Source organism: Pteropus medius, unplaced genomic scaffold (assembly GCF_902729225.1).
Source record: "Pteropus medius unplaced genomic scaffold, Ma_sr-lr_union100, whole genome shotgun sequence".
Taxonomy (NCBI): Eukaryota; Metazoa; Chordata; class Mammalia; order Chiroptera; family Pteropodidae; genus Pteropus; species Pteropus medius.
This window is the reverse complement of record NW_024340699.1, coordinates 9371329-9391054: the sequence shown is the minus strand read 5'-3', so window position 1 is coordinate 9391054 and position 19726 is coordinate 9371329. Positions and strand designations below refer to the sequence as shown.

The 19726-nt window shown below is 41.4% G+C and overlaps 2 protein-coding genes and 1 pseudogene across 5 annotated transcripts in view; 1 reads left to right on the top strand and 2 right to left on the bottom strand.

Annotated features, from left to right (window-relative positions):
* LCP2 (lymphocyte cytosolic protein 2) overlaps positions 1-5883 on the top strand; it is a 41397-nt gene extending 35514 nt beyond the window's left edge. For both annotated transcript variants that reach the window (XM_039877632.1, XM_039877633.1), the window contains exons 19-21: positions 27-104; positions 1624-1779; positions 3265-5883. In XM_039877632.1, coding sequence (XP_039733566.1) covers positions 27-104; positions 1624-1779; positions 3265-3387 — 357 coding nt within the window. In that variant the 3' untranslated portion in view covers positions 3388-5883. The remainder of the gene's footprint in view (positions 1-26; positions 105-1623; positions 1780-3264) is intronic.
* Positions 5841-11174, bottom strand: CUNH5orf58 (chromosome unknown C5orf58 homolog). 3 transcript variants are annotated; one of them, XR_005656072.1, is made up of 5 exons: positions 11113-11155; positions 10160-10228; positions 9294-9387; positions 8128-8302; positions 5935-6083 (listed from the first exon to the last, which is right to left on the bottom strand). XR_005656072.1 is itself a non-coding variant. In XM_039877634.1 (4 exons), exons 3-4 carry the CDS (start codon positions 9385-9387, stop codon positions 5935-5937), a joined length of 243 nt encoding a protein of 80 aa, XP_039733568.1. In that variant the 5' UTR covers positions 10160-10228; positions 11141-11174; the 3' UTR covers positions 5841-5934. The 3 variants fall into 3 exon arrangements, 1 of the variants encoding a protein (XP_039733568.1); XM_039877634.1 differs by lacking the exon at positions 8128-8302 and having other exon boundaries at positions 5841-6083; positions 11141-11174; XR_005656071.1 differs by lacking the exon at positions 11113-11155 and having other exon boundaries at positions 10160-10411.
* Positions 11175-13090: 1916 nt separating this feature from the next.
* Positions 13091-13723, bottom strand: LOC120613466 (40S ribosomal protein S8-like; annotated as a pseudogene).
* Positions 13724-19726: the final 6003 nt, after the last annotated feature.

The window sequence follows — 19726 nt, the reverse complement described above, 5'->3', positions numbered from 1 at the left end:
CTGTTTTTAAATTTTTACATTTTCAGAATTTATTAAATGAAGAGTGGTACGTTTCTTATATTACCCGACCAGAGGCAGAAGCTGCTCTCAGAAAGATAAACCAGGTACTGTGCTGAAGTTTATTTTTAAATAGTTATAAATATTAATGGAAGGTGAAAAGGGGGACTGACTTTCACTGAGTGCCAGTTATGGGCTAGGAATTCTGTTGGGTTTGTGCTGTTACACGGAGAGGACCCATCAGTGCCAGCTCCACGCCCACCAGCGGCCATAGCAATGATTGCCAGGTCCCAGGGGAAAGTCTAAATTAAGGCCGTCATTTGGCTGGCAGAATCTCAGGAGATTTTATTACCAAAAAGGTCCATCTTGTCATAGCGATCATACTATGTCAAATAGAAACTCTCTTCCTCCCAAAATATCTGATATCTTACCAGTTCCATCTTCCTCTTAATAGATGGTTGCCTTTCACATTGCTTGAAGGGACCCGTATCTGGAGAGGCAGCAGCGACTTTTCGCCTTTCCCTAGAAATGTCTAGCTGTTCTTTCATATTATGAGGTCTTAACCAGATTTCCTGTCGCCCGGTGCTGAAATTTAACCTTAAATCTATATATCGGAAAGGAGAAAGCAAAGACCCTCCGTCTTTCACATCTCAAGGCTACAACAGTAGTTCTCACCCTTAGCTACACATTTAAATAACCTGGGGAGCTTTAAAAATTCTGAGTCCTGAATCTCACCTGGAGAGATTCTGATTTAATTAGTCAGGGGTGCTATGTGGGCTCTGGGAGTCCTCAAAACTCTCCAGATGATTCTCAAGTGAAGGCAAGGCTATGAATCACTGGTCCACAGGTATGTTTGTTCAACAGAGATATTCTGACCAAAATTTACTCAATTAACTTGGAATTAAAAACAAAAACAAAAACAAAAACAAAGAAAAACCATAATCACAGATTGATGGCTATTTAAAGCCAACCTGATTCAATACACGGAGGGAGAGTTTAAGTTTAAATGTGTCCTTACTAATTAATTCTATTTTAATATCAGATCTTCATAATACTAATATTATGTGGCAATGATTTAATGAAAGTTTAAGTATAGGATAAATCACAACACTATTTTAATATCAGAAAAAAAATCTAAGCACACACATGGTCCACATTCAATTTTCTTAGGGTATGTAGTGGATGAAACACTATCTGGAGATCATGTGGTTTTAAAATGGGCGAATTTCAGAGGTCTCTGGGTATTTTCTGACTTTTGATGTGGAAAGAAGGGTTAGGAAGTTAGCTCCCAGGAATAGGAAGATATAGCTTTAGTTAACCAATAAAGTCTTTATTTCACTTGGCCCTTTATCCACTCAACCACCTGTTACGTTTTATTACTGAAAAAGGGATTCTTTTTCATCAAGAGGTCGACTTGGAAATTTCTCTGATACAATCACTGCTGCCTCCTTCCTGACAACCAAGCAATCCATGACACGTGGGATCTCGTAGCTGTTTGGGGAACTGAATGTTCACTACTTGTCAATGATCGCTTTCTAGATCCCTAGAGACTTGTCTACTGCTCTTAGAGGCAACAGAAGTATTGGCTTTTACCGTTCCCATAATAACAAGAATTTATCCTTTTAGGATGGCACTTTTCTGGTTAGAGACAGCTCTAAAAAGACAATAACCAACCCGTATGTCCTCATGGTGTTGTACAAAGATAAAGTTTACAACATCCAGATCCGTTATCAGGAGGAAAGCCAAGTTTACTTGCTGGGAACTGGACTCCGAGGGAAGGAGGTAAGGACTTCCAGATGCAAAATTGCCCCCCCGTGCTCTTTCTATGCCTCTCTGCGTAACTAGCTATAGGAAACTTTGCTGTAAGATTCTTTGGGTGTCTATACCATATGGCAACTTTAGAGTTAAATCACCTTAGTGGAACCCTTCATTTACCAAAACATCAACAGTAGCTACCTCTGTCATAGGAATCTTTCTTATACCTTTTATTCCAAGTAATTTAAAATCACATTTGTAACTTTTGAAATTAGAAAAAAAAAGTTAACATTTAATTTTTTTTAAAAAAGATCCAATTGGACGGTGTCCAAGGCAAGTTCCTTCATTATTCACCTTTGTGACATAATTTTAATGTAAGATTGCATTGTATTGATAAGGCTGTATTTTACATTGACATCTGGAAAGGGGAAAAGTAGAATTCTTGTTGTAATTTTATTTAGATACTTGGTTCAGTTCTCACTGAAAACCTTCATTGGCCAAATTGCCAAAGACATTTTCGTCTGTTCAGCCACGGTTTATGCTGGACACTTTTTGGGTGGTAATCAGACAGCTGTGAAAAAAAAACCTTTCAGGGCTAAGAAACTAACAGCTAAACTTAACACCCCAAACATGTTCTTTAACTTCAAAGTTCCAGGAGGGGGATCAGCTCAATCAAACATGTCCAGAATGAGAAACGGCTTACCCATAACTTCCCTTTCACTCCAAATATTTTTAAGTTATGATTATGTAAATGAGTAGGAAAAAAACACCCGATTTGGGTCAAATGTTTGAATCACCGGGTCGATGTGGATAGAGCTGCACTGGTCCTGTCGAAGCAGAGATGTCTACCCTCCAGGATTCGCTGGTCTGGTGCGGAAACACACACGTACAGATCGCAGCTGCCCCAAAGGGAGGCACGCAGCAGGGTAGTGTTGGAGGAAGTGCATGATCCTGTCTGGGATACCACGTGACTTCTGACCCAGGTCTGGCAGGATGGATGGGGTTTTTCCCAGTCTGGCCATCAGGGGTAGGGTGATCCAGGCAATGAACGTGAGTGTGGTGGTGGCGACACTGCAGAGAGATCGGGAAGGAACTATTATTCCTTGTCATGTCATGCTATAGATATCACCCCCGGACACCAGGGATAACCTCTGACCTCCCGATTCTTTATACCTCCTCACACTATTAATAATTGAGAGTGAAGGTAGGATACAGAAACCAAACCAAAAACACAGAGGCAGGGGTAGCAGAATTAGACCCCCTACATATATATAACTGCTACATGAGGTTATAATATATATTCATTTATTCATGATTTGTTGAATGTGGGTGAGGAACTTTTTTCAAAGTTCTATAGCAGAAATCACTAAAATATTTGCCAAATTTTTCATAGGTTTTCCCCCACATTCCTCATACCTTCGAGAGGTAGGATGTGATACAGATAAAAACTGAGGGTGAAAACCAGGCTGCCCTTTGAAGTGTTAATTCACCTCCCTATTTTGAATTTTTCAGGACTTTTTGTCTGTGTCAGATATTATCGACTACTTCAGGAAAATGCCACTTCTGCTCATCGACGGGAAAAACCGAGGTTCCAGATACCAATGTACGTTAACATATCCTGCACGTTATCCCTAGCGAGGATGCCAGCAAGTGCACCTTCCTCCTGCCTCTGCTGCCCGCGCGGGAAGATCAGTCAACCTTGGCGACTGGGCAGACACTTAGGACTGAATCAAACCCCTCGACGTGAGCACGGGGGTTTTGTCCTTTTACTTAAGTGTTTGAAATGAAGACTGTCAAATATCTCATAATTTATTTATTCTTCTTCAATGTTTATAAAGTACATCAGTAATAATATTCACATGTGAAGTCTAGCGGTGCACTGCAATAATTCATATAAAAACGTGTACCTTTGACGCCCATTTCAAAGTACAGTAGTTTACACAGCTACAAAAATTATTTGGGGGCAAGTTTCAAAACACTTAATTATTTTTGCTACCACATAGAACTGATTTTTTTTATAGCTAAACCTTTATCAGTAAGAAGCAATCATCAGTTTTTTATGTATAATTAGAAAACTACTAAAATTCACTTTCTTGGCAGCAATAATTTAAAAGGCTTCAAAAATATTTCATTCTTTCTTATTCGGTGTTTGTTTGTTGTTGTTGTTCTTGTTGCTGGGGGGTTTTTTGTATACTTTTTTATGAAAAGATAAATGCATGTTGGGTTAACTTCCTGGGATTAAAATTAATTTGCCTTTTGCTTTACTTTTGAGTTCCTAAAACAACTTTATTGACTTTATTGTTTAGTCTATACTATTATATTTTTGTCTTAAAGCAAATTTAAGCTACAAACACCAAAAGAAAATATTTTAATATTTAGAGATGAGGTTTTGGTGTCAAATAACACCTGGATTTAAGTTCATCGCATCTCAACAACTACATCCCACCTCTTCTACCTCTCGCCCAATTCCAAAAGCATTGTCAAATGATGTGGATTTTACCAAGTCTTCCTATGAAGGTGAAAAAGCAATGAATATACACATTTGATCAGACTTTGATGAGATTGCTTTCTTCTCTTTTTTATCCCCCGCCCCCCGACAACTGTCATAAAGCCCTTCTTGTCATCCTTGCCAAAAAAGGCTTTATAAATCCTACGAAGCAATTCAGCTCTTTCCTTCTGGTTATATACCTCACTTAAAAGTAGTAGGTATTTTGCAAAAGAAAAACCTGGCATTCAATGGTTAAGTTTTCCCCTTTGGGCACTTGGTTGTTATTCCACAACTTTAACAACGAAAATTGTTGGCTTCTCTGCTTAATTTACGAGTTTTCCAAGTGGTAAAAAAAAATGCCGTATCTTCATTTTCACGAGCTAATGGAATATTGGAAGGGATCTCAGAAGTCACCGGGTGAAACTGACAATTTGCTATGATGAGTATGTGGAGACTGTTAACGAACGATGATAAAAATGATGTTTCGTAAAACTTCATCCTTACAAACCAGTAGTTCTCAATTTAGTCCAGAACTTGAAAGTTTTAAAGCCGAAAAACTTGCATTTATTTGTTTATTCGACAAGCCAAGCCGTTCATTTAGTGCTTGTTGTGTGTTAAACTCTGAGCTAGGTGCTGGGTAGTGAGGACAGCAACCATGTGGAGTGAGCTGTCCTTGTGTCTTGCTTCCTAATACTCTATCCTTTCTATTCAAAAATATCTAAAATGAAGGACATCGTAGATTCCAAAGCAACTATTTGATAGCAAATCATGTTTACACGGCAAATAAGCCTATTATTTTAAGTCTCCTTTGGTGGAAAGGGACAGAAATTAGAAAGTTTTAGGATGAAGTTATCCTAAAAGTTTTTCCACTGTCAGGACTGAAATTAGTGATACCTGATGTTCCTACGACCAGTGTTCCTTCTCCCCTTCTTCAGGCAATGGCAACTCCAGTCCTCTGGCGGGGCTTCTCCTCCTTTGGTCACAGACCTGGCATATGACCCAGGTTCATGAATCACAGTCGCATAGGACCCTATTTAGGGATCAACATCTTAGCTAAAACTGGTGTCCTCTGGAATGTTAAACACAGAGACTGAGTCAGAGGATCTCTCTTCTCTGGGGACCCTAAAAGTTAAAGTGGTACACTAGAGCTGTCTGCTGCCGTGTTTCTATCCCCCCACCCCCTTCCACGTGGCTTTTGCAGGTGGCCAGTCCGTCACAGGTCAGGGTGAGGCCAATGCACAGAAACAGAACCAAGACAGAAACAGCTGACCAATTAGTGGAGTCCTTGAAATCTACCCCAACCAGGGACGTCCAAGTCACACAACCCAACACATGCTTCCGCTAACTTGAGCTGTTTCTGGCACTTGCTAGCAGGAGAGATCTGATTAATATAAGCTCCTACCATCCATTTATAATTTAGTGACTCTCAGCCTGAGCCAAATTCAAGCATAAGGTAAAGGATAGACAGTGCCCCATGGCCAATGTCCTGTCTTACCCTTGCCATTAGTGAAATAAATTAGCCATTCTTTGAAATATTAAAATAACAATAAAACAGCCTTTGGGAACATGAAATGATTATTTACAACTCAACATATTTTTGTTTTTTATTATATTAAATATATCAGTAAACTCAATTCTCCCAGATACATTAATTCAACAACATATATAGTTATAAATTCACAACAAATAAGAAATCAGGTAGAACTGTTTGAACCAAGGGATACATCTGATATTTTAAACTTTTCAAAGAGGGAGTTGTTTTGTTCTGTTTCCTTGAAGTCATCCGTCTTCACAGGATGATTAAAATGTAGAGTAAGGTCACAAAGCAGTAACTGGGAGAGCTCTGTGTAAAACAAAATAAGAGATACTATATTATAGCACATATATCCTAGACAGCTATTATTTTCAGAAGCTATTAATTCTTGATAGCTTTCTTCGACGTGCTTATTGATCAAACTATAATTTAGGTGTGCTCATTGAGACTTCGAGTCTAATTTATATACTACGAAATCAGCATGACATAAAAATTTTATAAAAAGGTTCTTTAGGCCAATTTGTCAGCTCTCTTACATTACAACTTGATTTATGCAAGCTTTATTTACAGTTTTTTTTTTCACTTACTTTTATGTGCTATACATCCTTATAGTATAAAGAATCAAATAAGTCTATAAGGCATGTTCCAAAAAACTAGCAGTTCTTATCTCCTGGAGGCAACCACTTTAACTCACTTGTTTTTGTAGTTTTTATTGTTGTTTTGTGTGTGTGGAGTTTTTTTTTGGGGGGGGCGGTAGCTAGTATTCCCTCCATAGCTCTATATGATACACATATTTTAGTTTTCAATTTTAAGTATCTGCTTCTGACTACAGAATATTAAGATATAGCTCTTTTCACTCATACCCCCTACCCAATATACTTGAATCCAATTTTTGCTAGCTCAATACATAATGTTTAAAATTTTTTGATTATATATTCTTCACAGCAGTCTTGTAATAAATATATTTCCTTTCCTTCAAGCTACCACCCAGAGTTAACAACTTTCTTTTTTCATTGCTTAGCTATCATGAATAGATCCCAGATTTCCCCCCAGATTCCCCCTCCATGTAGCCAAGCGCCTCGGCTATTCCACTGGCAGAAGACCCTCCTTTCCTGGAGCCTGGTCTGCTGCATCTGGACGGACGGCTTCCCAGCCCGCTGTGCTGTTGCATCTTGGGAACACCCTTCACCATCATCCCAGGGGCTCCTTTCACCCCTCCCTTGTGTGGAGGGTCCTCTTCCCAGAATCTCATGGCTTTCTCTTTTTGGTCTGCTCCCTTGTTTGGTGGAATTCAACGTCAGTAACTTCCTAAGCGGGAAAATTATATGTCTGAAAACTTCTCTCTTTGCAACCGATGCTTAATAGATTGACCAATTATAGAAATCTAGGTTGGAAACCATGCTTCTTCAAATTTCCGAAGGCCTTGCTGCATTTTCTTCTAGCTTCCAGTGTTGCTATTGAGAATTTTAAGAATGTTTTGGTCTCCCAGTGCTCTGAAATTTCACAGTATTGTACTGTGACGTGGGTCTTTTTCATCCATTGTGCTGGGCTCCTTCATTATAAAACTTATACCCTTCAACTCTGGCAAATTTCCTCAGATTATTTCTTTAATGAATTCCTCCTCATTCATTTTGTTATTTCTTTCCAAAACTCCTATTTATTGGTTAGTAGACTTCCCTGACTGATTTGTCATTTTCCCCCTATAACTTTCCATCTTTTTTTTTTTTTTTGCTCTACGCCATAAAGGATTTTTCTTCATTTTATATTTAAAACCTTCTATAGAGTTTATTTCTATTGTCACACTTTTAAATTCCAAGAGCTCCCTTTTGTTCTCTAAATATTTTTTATGATCATGTTCCTTTTTCATGGACATAGCATCTTCTCTCCTCTGTGGATATTAATTACAGTTTCTAGAAGTGTTCACCTCCTTTCATAATTTGCATTTCTTCCTCATCGATTGAATCTATTTGTAGGTTCTGTCTCTGCTTTTCATACAGTCCATTCTAGGAGTTTTGGACTTAATCCTGAGGACAATGGTGGGGCAATGAGGGTTTTCAGCAGGTTTACATTTTAGAAAGAATCCTTGCTGTAGAGTTGAGATTGGTTTTGAGAGAGAATAAATTAAGCTAACCAGATTTCTTTACTTCAGACTCCCCAGTGCCTTTAATATGTACTGTAAATGTGCGAGAGAAATATAGAGCATAATGCACTTCCCAAACTTATTTGACCATAAGAATGTGGAGTACATTTTTATTGTGTACTATTAGCATCTCTTGAGACAGCAGGGTTCACTCAGCAGTCTGGGAAATGCTGCCCTAGGTAGAACAGGCAGAAACAGCATAACGGCACTCACTATTTGGTGCCTAACTAACAGCCGCTCCCCTCTTCTTCCTGGTGGCACAATTGGGTTTCATTTGTGGTGGCCGTCTCCCCAGCTCCAGCGGTAAGTCCTGACTGGTCCACACTGGTCTGGGGAGTCCCATTCCCCTTGGCGGTGGCTGCTGTAGGCATACGCATGTGATGCAGTTCTGGCCAATGAAAGGAAAGGGGAAATGTGCTGGAGAGATCTGGGGAAAGGCTTATACAGACACAGGCAGAGACGGTGTCTGCACATGGCCATGTCTGCAGGTAATGACCATGAGGTGTGATACAGAGTGAACATAGCAATTAAAATATAGAAAGAATCCAGTGCCTGATGAAGTTTTTAAAACTCAATTAACTTTAGGGCTGCCCTACCTTGCATCTTCTTGTCTTTTCCTTTTTGCATAAGCCATGGTGAGGTGGTATTTTGTTACCTGTAGCTGAAGACCTCATAATTGACACAAAGGCTACCTTCAAATATCCAAGAGCTGTTATAACAACTATATAATCACAGTTAGAAATAGGACCAGTGGGTGAAAGAAATGGGGGAGCAGATTTCAGCTAGCCCATAGGAGTGATTATCTTAAAATGGAATAAATTGACTGATAAGATAAGGAGCTTCCCAACATAGGAAATTGTTTTGTCAGGAGTAAATTATCGCTGGTAATGTCCAGTCATGGAAATTTTACATGCCTGGGATAAAACAGAGTATGTCTGTAAGGTGAGTGACTACATAGCATGACCTGTGAGGTCTAATTCTACTCTATGAATTTGTTTAAAATGAAGAGCCCTTAACTTGGAATCTAACTTATATTTTTAATTTGTGAGGAACTTTAGGGGCTTAATAAGGATAAATGGATAAGACAATTTTGCAGAATGTGACAATGTTGTGTAATAGTTTGTTTAAGGGAAGGAAGGATAATAAATTTATAGAGAGGTTAGTTAGATGACATCATAAGCTTGTTAGTGATGGGGATGGAAATTCAAGTCAGCTAACTCCTGGATCAAACCATATTCTCAAATAATTCATCTTTATGGATCTAGGATAAGCATTTAAGAAACAGAGAAATCCTAATGAGTGGGCGAAATTCACTTACACCCCAGCAGGAGCAAAAACTGGATCTACTATGCAAACATTTTCATTTAGTTATTCCATACCTTTCATCTTCTTCAACTCCAAAGAAATTGTGTTAATGTTTTTAATGATGGCTTCCACATTTAGCTTATGGTCAGAAACATTATTCCTGAACATCTGATTTTAAAAGAGAGAGAAAAAAAACCAATGTATAAATCTGAACTATTTATGTATACCTTTAAAATACTTAAATTTTCAGTATTTCTAAAAAGAAAATATTAAATAATTGTAAAATAATAGTCTTTATAACCAGTTAGAAGTCTAACATGAGAATTCTAACGAGTTAGCAACTTGTTAATATTTTCTCAACTGAAAACACCTCCCGCCGGAATTCTCGGGATGAGGTTTCTTCTTTAATCAAACCACATCCACGAGATGGGCCATTACAATGGAAATGCAGATGTCCCCTTTTCAGAAAGCCTCAGCACTTATAAACTATCTTACAATTCAGCGATTGTGTAAGGTCGTCTCTAATTTTAAGGCAGTGTCTTTTTCTAACTTACTGAGTGATAGAGTCCACATACAATTTTTTTTGAAATAGATGGTATAATTCAAAATAAGATACAATTATAATTCACTAACTAAGAGGATGGCAAAACAATTACTTCTATTTTAGCTTAGGGAATTAAGGCAATCCACATTTGAATTTTGGTTAACTGAAATGTATAAATCAACAGGTTACTGTGTTATATAAACAGTACATATATTTAACCAATTGTGTCAGAAACAAATACGTAGGTGGTTCACTAGAATCTAAACTCAGCCATTCAAATCTCTCGAAATGACTTGAAAAGTAAACCACGGTTAGCACACACGACTCCAGCTATGCAAAAGGTCGGTCGTCAGGAGGCAGTATATGATTTCCCCGAAATAATGAAAACAAACTGACCTTTAATTCCTTGTCTCCGCTTTTTCCTGAGTCGGATTTCTCCTATTTCTCTCACTCGCTTCAGAGCCACTGTAAAGGAAATAAAATTTTTTCCCAGACAATAAATAAAATCCATTTTGTATCCACCTACAGGCTCCTTGGAGCTAAAGGGGAGTGGCAGTTATCTTGGGTATGGCAAATCAAGAGATTCAGGTTTGAGGGGAAAGGAAAGATGATCAAGAAATTAAAGGGGTGGGGATGATGAAATTAAACATATAAATGTAAAAAAAAAAAAAAGTAGAAACTAAATGGATAGAGAAATGCCCAAGAAAGTTGACCCTCCCCTCTTGGAGGTCTGGTTGGTTCTCCGGGTCTCTCAGGCACCCATGGGTGGGTGGGGTCGGAGGGCAGAGCTAGAGAGAGGCCAGAGCTGCTTCAGGCCTTCCTCGGGGAGCCGAGTCAGGCCATCAAAGGAGAGGCAAAAGAGCACTTCCTCCAGGAGGTGGGAAGGGAGACCAGATGGGTGGAGGGAGGTGTGGGGTCAGAGGCCGGGACACCTCGGCTGAAGCCACCGAGGCAGCTAAGGCACTAACCCCGCCCTTCTCGGCCCAACCGACACCCGTGAGCAGCCCCAGGTCTTCGGGGGCTCCGGGGTGCGTTGCGGACAGTCCCCCTAACGCGGTCTGGGGCCTGAAGATGGAGCCCTAGGCAGCCTCGACGTTGCCACAGTAATGCTCCCAAACCCTATCAGGAAGACGTAAAATGCTCTCGGTGGGACCCCGGCCTCCGGCCAACCAGGGGCGCTGTCCAGACTCAGCCAGCCCGCCACCCGCTCCCGATGCCACCAGCCCCGGGCCCTTGGGGGCTTCAGGCTGGGAGACCCGACAGTTTGACGGCTGAAGATGCAGCTATCAACTATCTTCACCTCCTCAAACCAGATTAGGATTATTTAAAACCGAGTAACCCTGTCCTACCCACAACCTGGACCGTGTCAGCACCCACCAGTCCAACCGTCACTGAAGCTCTGACCGTTAGGTGGGTGGGGCGAGCAGTGAAAGTGAGACCCGGCTGCTGATTGGTTAGCTTCTCTGCCTGATGCATCCTGGGAATTGTAGTCCTAGGCAAGTTCCATGTGGAGAAGGTTCTAGATGCCAGACTGAAAGTGACTGGCAGCTGTTGTGTGGACCTGGAGGGAGGGTGAGGAAGGTGCTGACGTCCCCTGCCTCTTATATGCCAGGCATTGTGTTAGATGCTTTACAGCCCTTATTTGCATTTGATTTTCACAGTACAGGAGTGTGATTAAGGCCAGACTCCGGACTGAGGGCTGTTGGAGTTTGAATCCTACTCCCTCGCTCATTTAGCTATAGAGATGCTGGGAAGCACTGTAATCATTCAGGGTCCAAATGTCCTCATTTATCATATGGAGATAACTGCCTTCTGGTGTTCTTTCGAGGGTTAAGTGAGATAATGCATCAAAGGGGCCTGGTAGATGAGGTGCCCAATAAGTGTGAGCTGTTATCATGCCTATACATTTTTACAGATAAGTAAAGAGTACAGATGAGCTGAGACATGTTCTCTGGTTTCTTGCCAAGTAGAGACGCTGGGATTCAAGCCATCTTTGACAGAATCCAGGAGAATTCTCTGCCTCGACAACCTTTGGAGGCTGACTCCAAGACTTTCCTTGGTACCCTCGGGACAGCTTTAGACTTGATGAGCAGCTCAGACCTCAGCCATCAGATTCTAGACAAGTCTTTGTCTCCTGTGAGCCTCCTCTATGACATTCGCCAGCCTCTTGAACCAGTCCCTTCCTGAAAACCCACAGCACATGGTCAGGTTTTTTTTTTTTTTTTTTAAGGTAATTACCTTAGTTCAACACTAGAATTTGTTGTCTGGTGCCGAATTAGATGAGGAGGGGTACAGGAGAACTGAGCATCAGGCCTCAGGACAGCCAGCTATGTCATCTTGGAAAAGAGTACCTACTTTTCCCTGAACCTCGGTTTCCTCATCCAGTGGCGTATGGGAGGGTTGGGCTAGATCAGCATTTCCTAAATTTCACTCACTGTAGGGCCGCTGTTATGACTGTTTGCCCTAAGTGTAACCCACCTATTTTATTATTACCTTAATGTTTTAAATTTATTTCCCTTTAAAATTTAAAACTGCTTAGAATTCTTTATATCACCAATGTAAATGGAATAAAATATGAACAGAAGGTAAATAGGAAAAAATGAAGACAATGAAAATAAAACAATATTTTTAATTACCTAGATATTCTGGCCTCCTGGTGGCTATGATCCTGCAGCCAGATTTTTTGTTGTTGTTTAAATGGGTTCTTATGACAGGTTAAAGATAGTCTAGCGCAGACTGATACTTTCTTCATGATGTAATCAGGATTACAAGGGTTGGAAGGGGAATAACTCTCACTGTGTGCTCTGTTTTTCAGTGCCCATGTACCATGTAAAAACATCTCTCATATCCCCAGTGGGATATGTTTCACACTTCACAAAACCTCGGGTCAGATGCTCTCCAAGATCCCATCTCTTTCTAAGACTCTTTCATTCTGAATATGCTATGGATGCCTTTCAAAACTCACCCCAATCCTGGAAAGAGTCTTCCTGAATTAACCTGCCCAACTCTGCAGTTTCATAGTGGTCTCTGCCAGTGCTTTTCTCACTCAGCATTGTAACTGAGGACACTCACTAGTGTCAGAGTCTTGCATTTTCTTCCTTCCTTCCCTCCCTCCTTCCTTCCTTCCTTCCTTCCTTCCTTCCTTCCTTCCTTCCTTCCTTCCTTCCTTCCTTCCTTCCTTCCTTCCTTCTTCTTCTTCTTTTTCCTTCTTCCTTCCTTCCTTCCTTCCTTCCTTCCTTCCTTCCTTCCTTCCTTCCTTCCTTCCTTCCTTCCTTCCCCTCAGAATTAAACACCTTTATTACATGAGCTAAGACAGGGGAAGAGGATTTATTTGCCTTTCCAGGCCTTGATTTTCCTCAGATAGAATTCCAGCTCCTGGCTAGAGCCCATAGCCATCTGCTCTGCCACGTGGGCCTGGTCTTGAAGCAATGCATGCAAAAAGCTTGCCCTGCTCTTGCTTGACCGGCTTCTCTAGAAGACTGCTGACTTGGGCTTTTGTTTTCCTTCCCTCATATTTCTGCTGAATTGTCTTTGATCGTTTTTTGTTTAAAATCTCCTCCTCGGGAGTCAGCTCAGCCCCTTCTCACGTCCTAGGGGCCGTGGAGAGCAGCGCTGGTGCCGCTGTCGGTACCATGTGCCCTCGGTCAGTGAGCACAGTGTGCTTCTTTACTAGGGTCTCGCGTGGACCAGTCCACGTTGGATGCTTGGTAGACAACGTGGATAATCTTTGTTATGTGCATATAACCCTGGGAGCCCCAGGAGAAATGCCCTCCTACCTCCGGCCTCAGGGCACGGTCCTTCCTGCCTCCCTGTGCATGGACGGAGTGTGTGCAGTGGGGGCCAATCTTAGCGTTGGCAGTGGGGCGTCCTAGGTCGTATTTTCGCTTCTTGTGCGAGAGCTTTCTCTCTCCGCCCCTCCGGTCTGTGGCGCTTGTGCCAGTTGTCCAGAGAGATGCCCATGGCTTGGCGCCGACTGGAAAGACCGAATCTTGCATTTTCTTATTTCTGTTATGTGTGCTGAGCATTTTTCATCGAATTCTCCGAATGCTGAGTAAGTGAGCAAAAAGAGACACAGAAGTTCCGAGAATAACCATTCTTTGATAACTGACTGTATATCATGCCTTACATTAGAGGCTTTCGCATTCTGACAATATCTGTTATCAATCCAGTTCTATGGAAAATGGAGCTTAAGCTCAGAGAGCTTAGTGCTGGTTCAGAGGCACGAACCAGAATCAGATTTTGTCTGTGCGACTCCAGAGCCTTCTGCTCTATTCTCTGGACCAAGTTGTCTCCTGGTCGAGGATACAGTCTCTTGAGACAGTAAACAAGTACATCACAGCTCCTTAATGTTTCGGGCCTTGCAGATCACTGAACTTAAGTGCCCGGGTGGTACTGATGCTCAGATGAGCATATAGACAGAGAGTGACCAATACGGGGTGAGCAACATTTATTTTCTGAATTAAATACATTAACAAAACAAAAGTAAAGGCCATCACTGTTTTATAAAAGCAAGGATAATTCAATATTAAAAAGGAAGGAAGAAAGAAAAGGAAGGAAGGTCATAAACATTTCAGAATAAGACAGGCTTGACAAAAATCTTACTGGGTATGTCTTTTCCCCCCATTTCTCGTTTGGACTGGTGAAAACTTTACCTCAGACCCATAGGATTACAGTTACGTTGTTGGAAACTCTCCATAGATAATGCCGGAAGAAAATGGGGTGTTTGAGAGAAGTAGGGTGAAAACAGTAGGTGGGGTGAGATAGCATTACCCCTGAAAATCCTGAAAATCGGTGACGGGGGCGGGGGGCTGGGGCTGACCAGGAGGTGCTGCCTCTGGAGCCCCGTCTTCTCAAACACACTGAACTCGTCCACAGGTCCAGCCAGTGTTTGCGGGGCCTGCTTTGACTGCACCATCCGCCTGTTAGGATTCTGCTCACAGGACTTTCAGTAGGATCTAAAGACCTGCCACCCATCCAGAGTGCCGATTACTTCTTACAAGTAGATTCAAATTACTGTAATCTGGAAAAGATTATCATTAAGCTTTTAATTATTATTTTTTTTAAAGAAGCAGCAGCTTTGTGTTTATTTTAAATCAATGTTATATGTGGGGGGAAAAAGAGATCTGAACTCAGAAGAACGGATTATAATAATGTATTTTCCTCCCTAAAAATGTCTTGATGTGATGATGACTGCTTACTATGGTGTTTTTCTCCTTCGGTAATTACAGATTTTTTTTTCTCTAAGAAAATAAAACTTTAAAAGCACGATTTGCTACTTAAGACTTGAGACTGTTACAAGTGAGGCCCTAAAAAGATCCATCTCCCCTAATAAGTCTGCAAATGCAGCACTTTACTGGAGCCCGACATCGGTTACAGATGTTGATTCCAATGTTAATCAAATCAAGGAGATTAAAAAGCTGATAAATTCTGCCATAAAGAGAAGAGCTGTTATAGAACAAGGTGATTAAGCATTTTAGGGAGCCAGGTGTGAGTGCCTCAGTTAGTTTTATTACAAATTCTTGACATAAAGTCTTCATTTTCAAGAAAACAAGTGGAATAAATTATCTCGCTTCTTCCACTTGCTCTCCAAGGCCCCAATCCCATTTTCTCCCGCTCCTTATCAATTAGAAGTACTGGTCTTTGCGCCTAGGGACTGGCTTCCTGCTGGAGTATCACCTACCTGCCTTCGAATATTGCTTTGTGCAACCCCTGGGTAGACAGATTTGGGAGGTAAGGAGCACATTACTTGAGGAGCATGACCAGTGTGGGAAAGATCAAAGAAACACCTGCATCAGAGCAATGCTTTCCCCGTAGCCGGTCACGTGCGGGAAGCAAGAAGGCACGTGACTTCTGCCGCTGTGGTCTAAACTAAAAGTTGGATTCTCTGCTCCCCTGTCATCTTCAAATAGCTGAGGTTAAACTGGGTAGTTATTTTCTTTTTCTCTGGAAGAAACCTTCTGAACTATAGAAGGATGTAACTAATGAAATTCCACATCGCTCATGGAGTTAACCAAAATGTTTTCATCTCTAATTAAGAAAATACATAAAAGAAAAAGAATGCCATTTGCAACAACATGGGTGGACCTTGACTGCGTTATGCTAAATGACGTAAGTCAGAGATAGACAAATATTGAATGATCTCACTTATGTGTGAAATCTGAAAACACTGCACTCATAAAACAGAGAGTAGAGTAGTGTTTGCCAGAGGCTGAGGGATGGGGAAAATAGGGAGAAATTGGTCAAAGAGTATAAACTTTCAATTATAAGATGAATGCATGCCAGATTTAATGTACAGCATGGAGACTACAATTAAAACTGTATTGCATATTTGAAAATGGCTATGACAGTACAGTTTTACTGTTCTCACCATAACAGCAAAATGATAATTATGGGAAGTCAAGGATATGTCAACTAGCCTGATTGTGGTAAACATTTCTCAATATATACATGTATCAAATTATCACACTGTATACCTCAAGCTTACACAATGTTATATGTCAATTATATCTCAATAAAGCTGCGGGGGTGGAGAAGTAGAAATTATAGTTCTGTACCAACATTTCCCTCTGAAATAGGAAGCTACCCAAATAGAGTTGCCAGATAAAATATAGGACATACAGTTAAATGAGAATATCAGATAAATAACATCTTTTTTTTTTTTTTTTTACTGTAAGTATGTCCTGAATATGGTATGGCACATTCTTACATTAGAAACTTCTTTGTTTATCTAAGATTAATTTTAATTTGGAATCCTGTACTTTTATTTGCTAAATCTGGCAATCCTATGCTCAAAACCCTTCAACCATGAGAAGAACAACACACAGTCCTAAGGCTTACAGATTCAGTGGGTATGAAAGCCAAGAGAATATTGAAGTTTTCCAACTTGATGTCCAAAATAATAAAATGCATGCACTCACTGCTCCAGAATTTGCTTGCTCTTTTCTTCAACACTCCTGCAATGAGAGAAAGCAGCTCAGTCTTTGAGAGAGCAGGCGGACGAAAGCTGACAATATTCAACACGGTGCTGTTTTTGACAGTTGCTCGCTCTGCCTGTTTTTCTGAAAACAGTTCAAGCTTGGCTTTTTAGAAAATGCCTTCATCCAGCCAGGCATATTCCCGACAGTTGTGTTTATTTCCAGAGATCCACCAATCAGAGAACACCTTCTGTCCCCAAATAAAATATGTTTCTAATTCTAACATGTCAGCCCTCCATCCCCAAACGACACCTCCCCTGTTTATTATAGACATAGATCCTTATCAGATGTTTTTCCCTCTAAACATTGCCCCTAACTCCCACGCCTCACCCTCATCAGCCAGCCATGCAATGAAAAATGAGCATCTTTAGGAAAAAACATATTATGTTCATGAAGTCGATTACAATAGACTACAACTGTGCACTCACCTTTTGCAATGACAAAAATGTATATGTGCACAAAAGTAGGTTTAGAAGAAGAGACACCAAAATGTTAACAACAATCGTCTCTGGGTAGAGAGATTTATGGATGATTCCGTTTCTCCGTGTTATTTATTTACCCTAGCAGATACTTTAGTCTCAGCCCTCTTTTCTATATTTTAAACTCTCCAGGTTGTTTCTCAGGGTGAGGGTGACACATCATTGATCAACCACTTCGAAGCAGAGCTTCTCAAATGTCACAGTACCTAACAATCATTTAGGGAGCTCGTGAAAATGCAGGCTCTGGGCCTGCCCCAAAGACTCCGATTTAGTTAATTTCAGGTGAGCCTCCTTAATCTGCATTGTAAATTCCCGCTCCTCCCATTTTAACCTCCCGTGGACTACAGGCCCTTTCGAGGAATATAGTACTGACCTACTGCTTGGTTGGTCACCGTCTACAAGTCTCAAATGCATGACCATAGTGGAAACTTACCTTGGCTACTGATGCCAGAATTCAGTCATCTTTAAAAATTACACATACATACATATATATAACATATAGTATATATAATTCACTGTGTATATATATGTGTACTACATATGTACTATGCATACATATATATATATCTATATATGTAATTTTTATGCATAACTCAAGTCCATTTAATTTCCATTTGAGAGATGAAAGTGTTTGGGGTGGAGGCTCCCCGCCACCAGCAAACAGATTCGCAATGTCTGCGTGATTCTTGGGATTTCTCCTAATTCGGATCATTATTTCTTCTGTTTCCTAGCCTTTTTGTTTGTTTGCCTGTAGTAAGGGCGCAGTAATTCTTTGTTCGGTGACGGAAAGGATGAGTTGGCCTGTCACGTGGCACCCTCCAGAGTCAGGAAAGTAAGGGGTGCATTAGCACCTGCCACTCTGCTGGACGCCCAGCCACACACTCTGACAGCAGGCGTCATACCCTCGTGGCTTCTCAGCCCTGGGAAGGAGGGACAGCTCCCACGGTGGCTAAAGAGGAAGTGGATGAACCACACGAATTGAACCCTGGATCCTACCTTCGTTCTGTCCGCTCTTTGATGCTGGCGCACAGACCAAAGACCCAAGAGAATAATGAGCAGCAGTCTTCATGGCAAACAAGCCTGAAAGTGTCAAAGCAGCCTTGCGTGGTGTGGGGAAGATGACAAAACTCTGGTCTCTGATTTAAACAAAAAACTAACAAACAAACAAAACTCTCCTGGCTGTGGATCATCATTTGAATAAAAATCAAATGACTTAGGATCTGTCCAAAATGAAGGATGTTTTAATACTTTGTGTGTAAAAACACTGATAGTTTGCTTCTTTTTTATTAAACAGATTTTATTATTTCTCGGAATCTTGTCGGCATAATCGTTTTACAGGCGGATGGAACATCCAGCCCTGCCGCTGCAGGAGTTCCTTCACAGCGACTACCTTGTGGCACTTTCACTGTAATTAGGTTTTCGCCGAGGATTTTTCCCCGGGTCTGTGTAATATATGAAATATGACCAGAATTTAAATTTGTCAATGACAAGCAAGCATCGTGTGTAAACACAACCGGGCTGTGAATTCCAAACCACGGGCTGCTGCTGGGGGGCAGATGCTCTGAAAATTAAAATAGAAATGAAACTACTGACTGGCAACTGAAAAGTGGCCCCCAAAGAAAGCGAATTTCTCCCAACACCCGTGCATGATTCTTCTACCCAACAGTGCAAGCTCTTGAGTGCGACTTCAGCGAGAAACTGACAAATCAAGGAGGAAGCAATAGATTTGTGTTAGAGTAATTCTACACAGGGCTCTGATCTCTTGCCCTGTGAATTCCTGTGTTCCTTGAGGCCAGATCAAAAGGAGTTTGGACATGGTGGGCATTGTCTGCTGGTGCTGTTCTGAGTGGCTCAAGGATAGATAGATTTGGGGCCAGTGCCTGCTGTCTCCCAGCAGCTACTACATTCGCTGATCTGACTTCAATAATTGCTCCTATGGGGCCCTCTGCCGACTGTTTCTTGTATAGGAAACGATTTTAAGAGTGCACTGTTGAGGTTACTGACAAATCATTTATTTCACTAAAACCACCACGAAACAAAAGCAAACCTTTTGAATTTGCATGTATAAGAAGCCCTAGGCAACGAAAAAAAGGGACTCACACTTTTGTAAACTTATGGAGCACCATGCATTTCTTCATGCAACAAATCTTTCTCGAGTGTCTCTTCGGTCAGACGCCACGTTTTAGGCACTCTCTAGGAAGGAGATGTGTCACGATGAGGCATGTGACAGGGCTGGGGCAGCTTTCAAGGAGGGCTTCCCTGAAGGAGGGACATTCGGGTTGAGATCGAGAGAGAAGAACATTCCAGGCAGAGGGGACAGCCTGGCAGATGGGAGGGCTCGAAAGGATGTCCGGCCAGGCTGGGGTGCAGGGAGGGAGGGGGAGCCTAGGGCGAGAGGAGGCTGATGAAGAGGGCAGGGGCTGGACCACGCCAGGGCCACAGAGGCTGCATTGAGGCTCCCGGTCCCTCCTGACACCTGTGGGAAGCCACTGAGGGCTCTTAAGCACGTG

Coding starts and splice junctions, on each gene's coding strand:
- CUNH5orf58 (XM_039877634.1), bottom strand. CDS start 9,387: ATGTTCAGGAATAATGTTTCTGACCATAAGCTAAATGTGGAAGCCATC. Junction 6,084..9,293: donor GGAGTTGAAGAAGATGAAAG/GTATGGAATAAC, acceptor TGTTTTACACAG/AGCTCTCCCAGTTACTGCTT.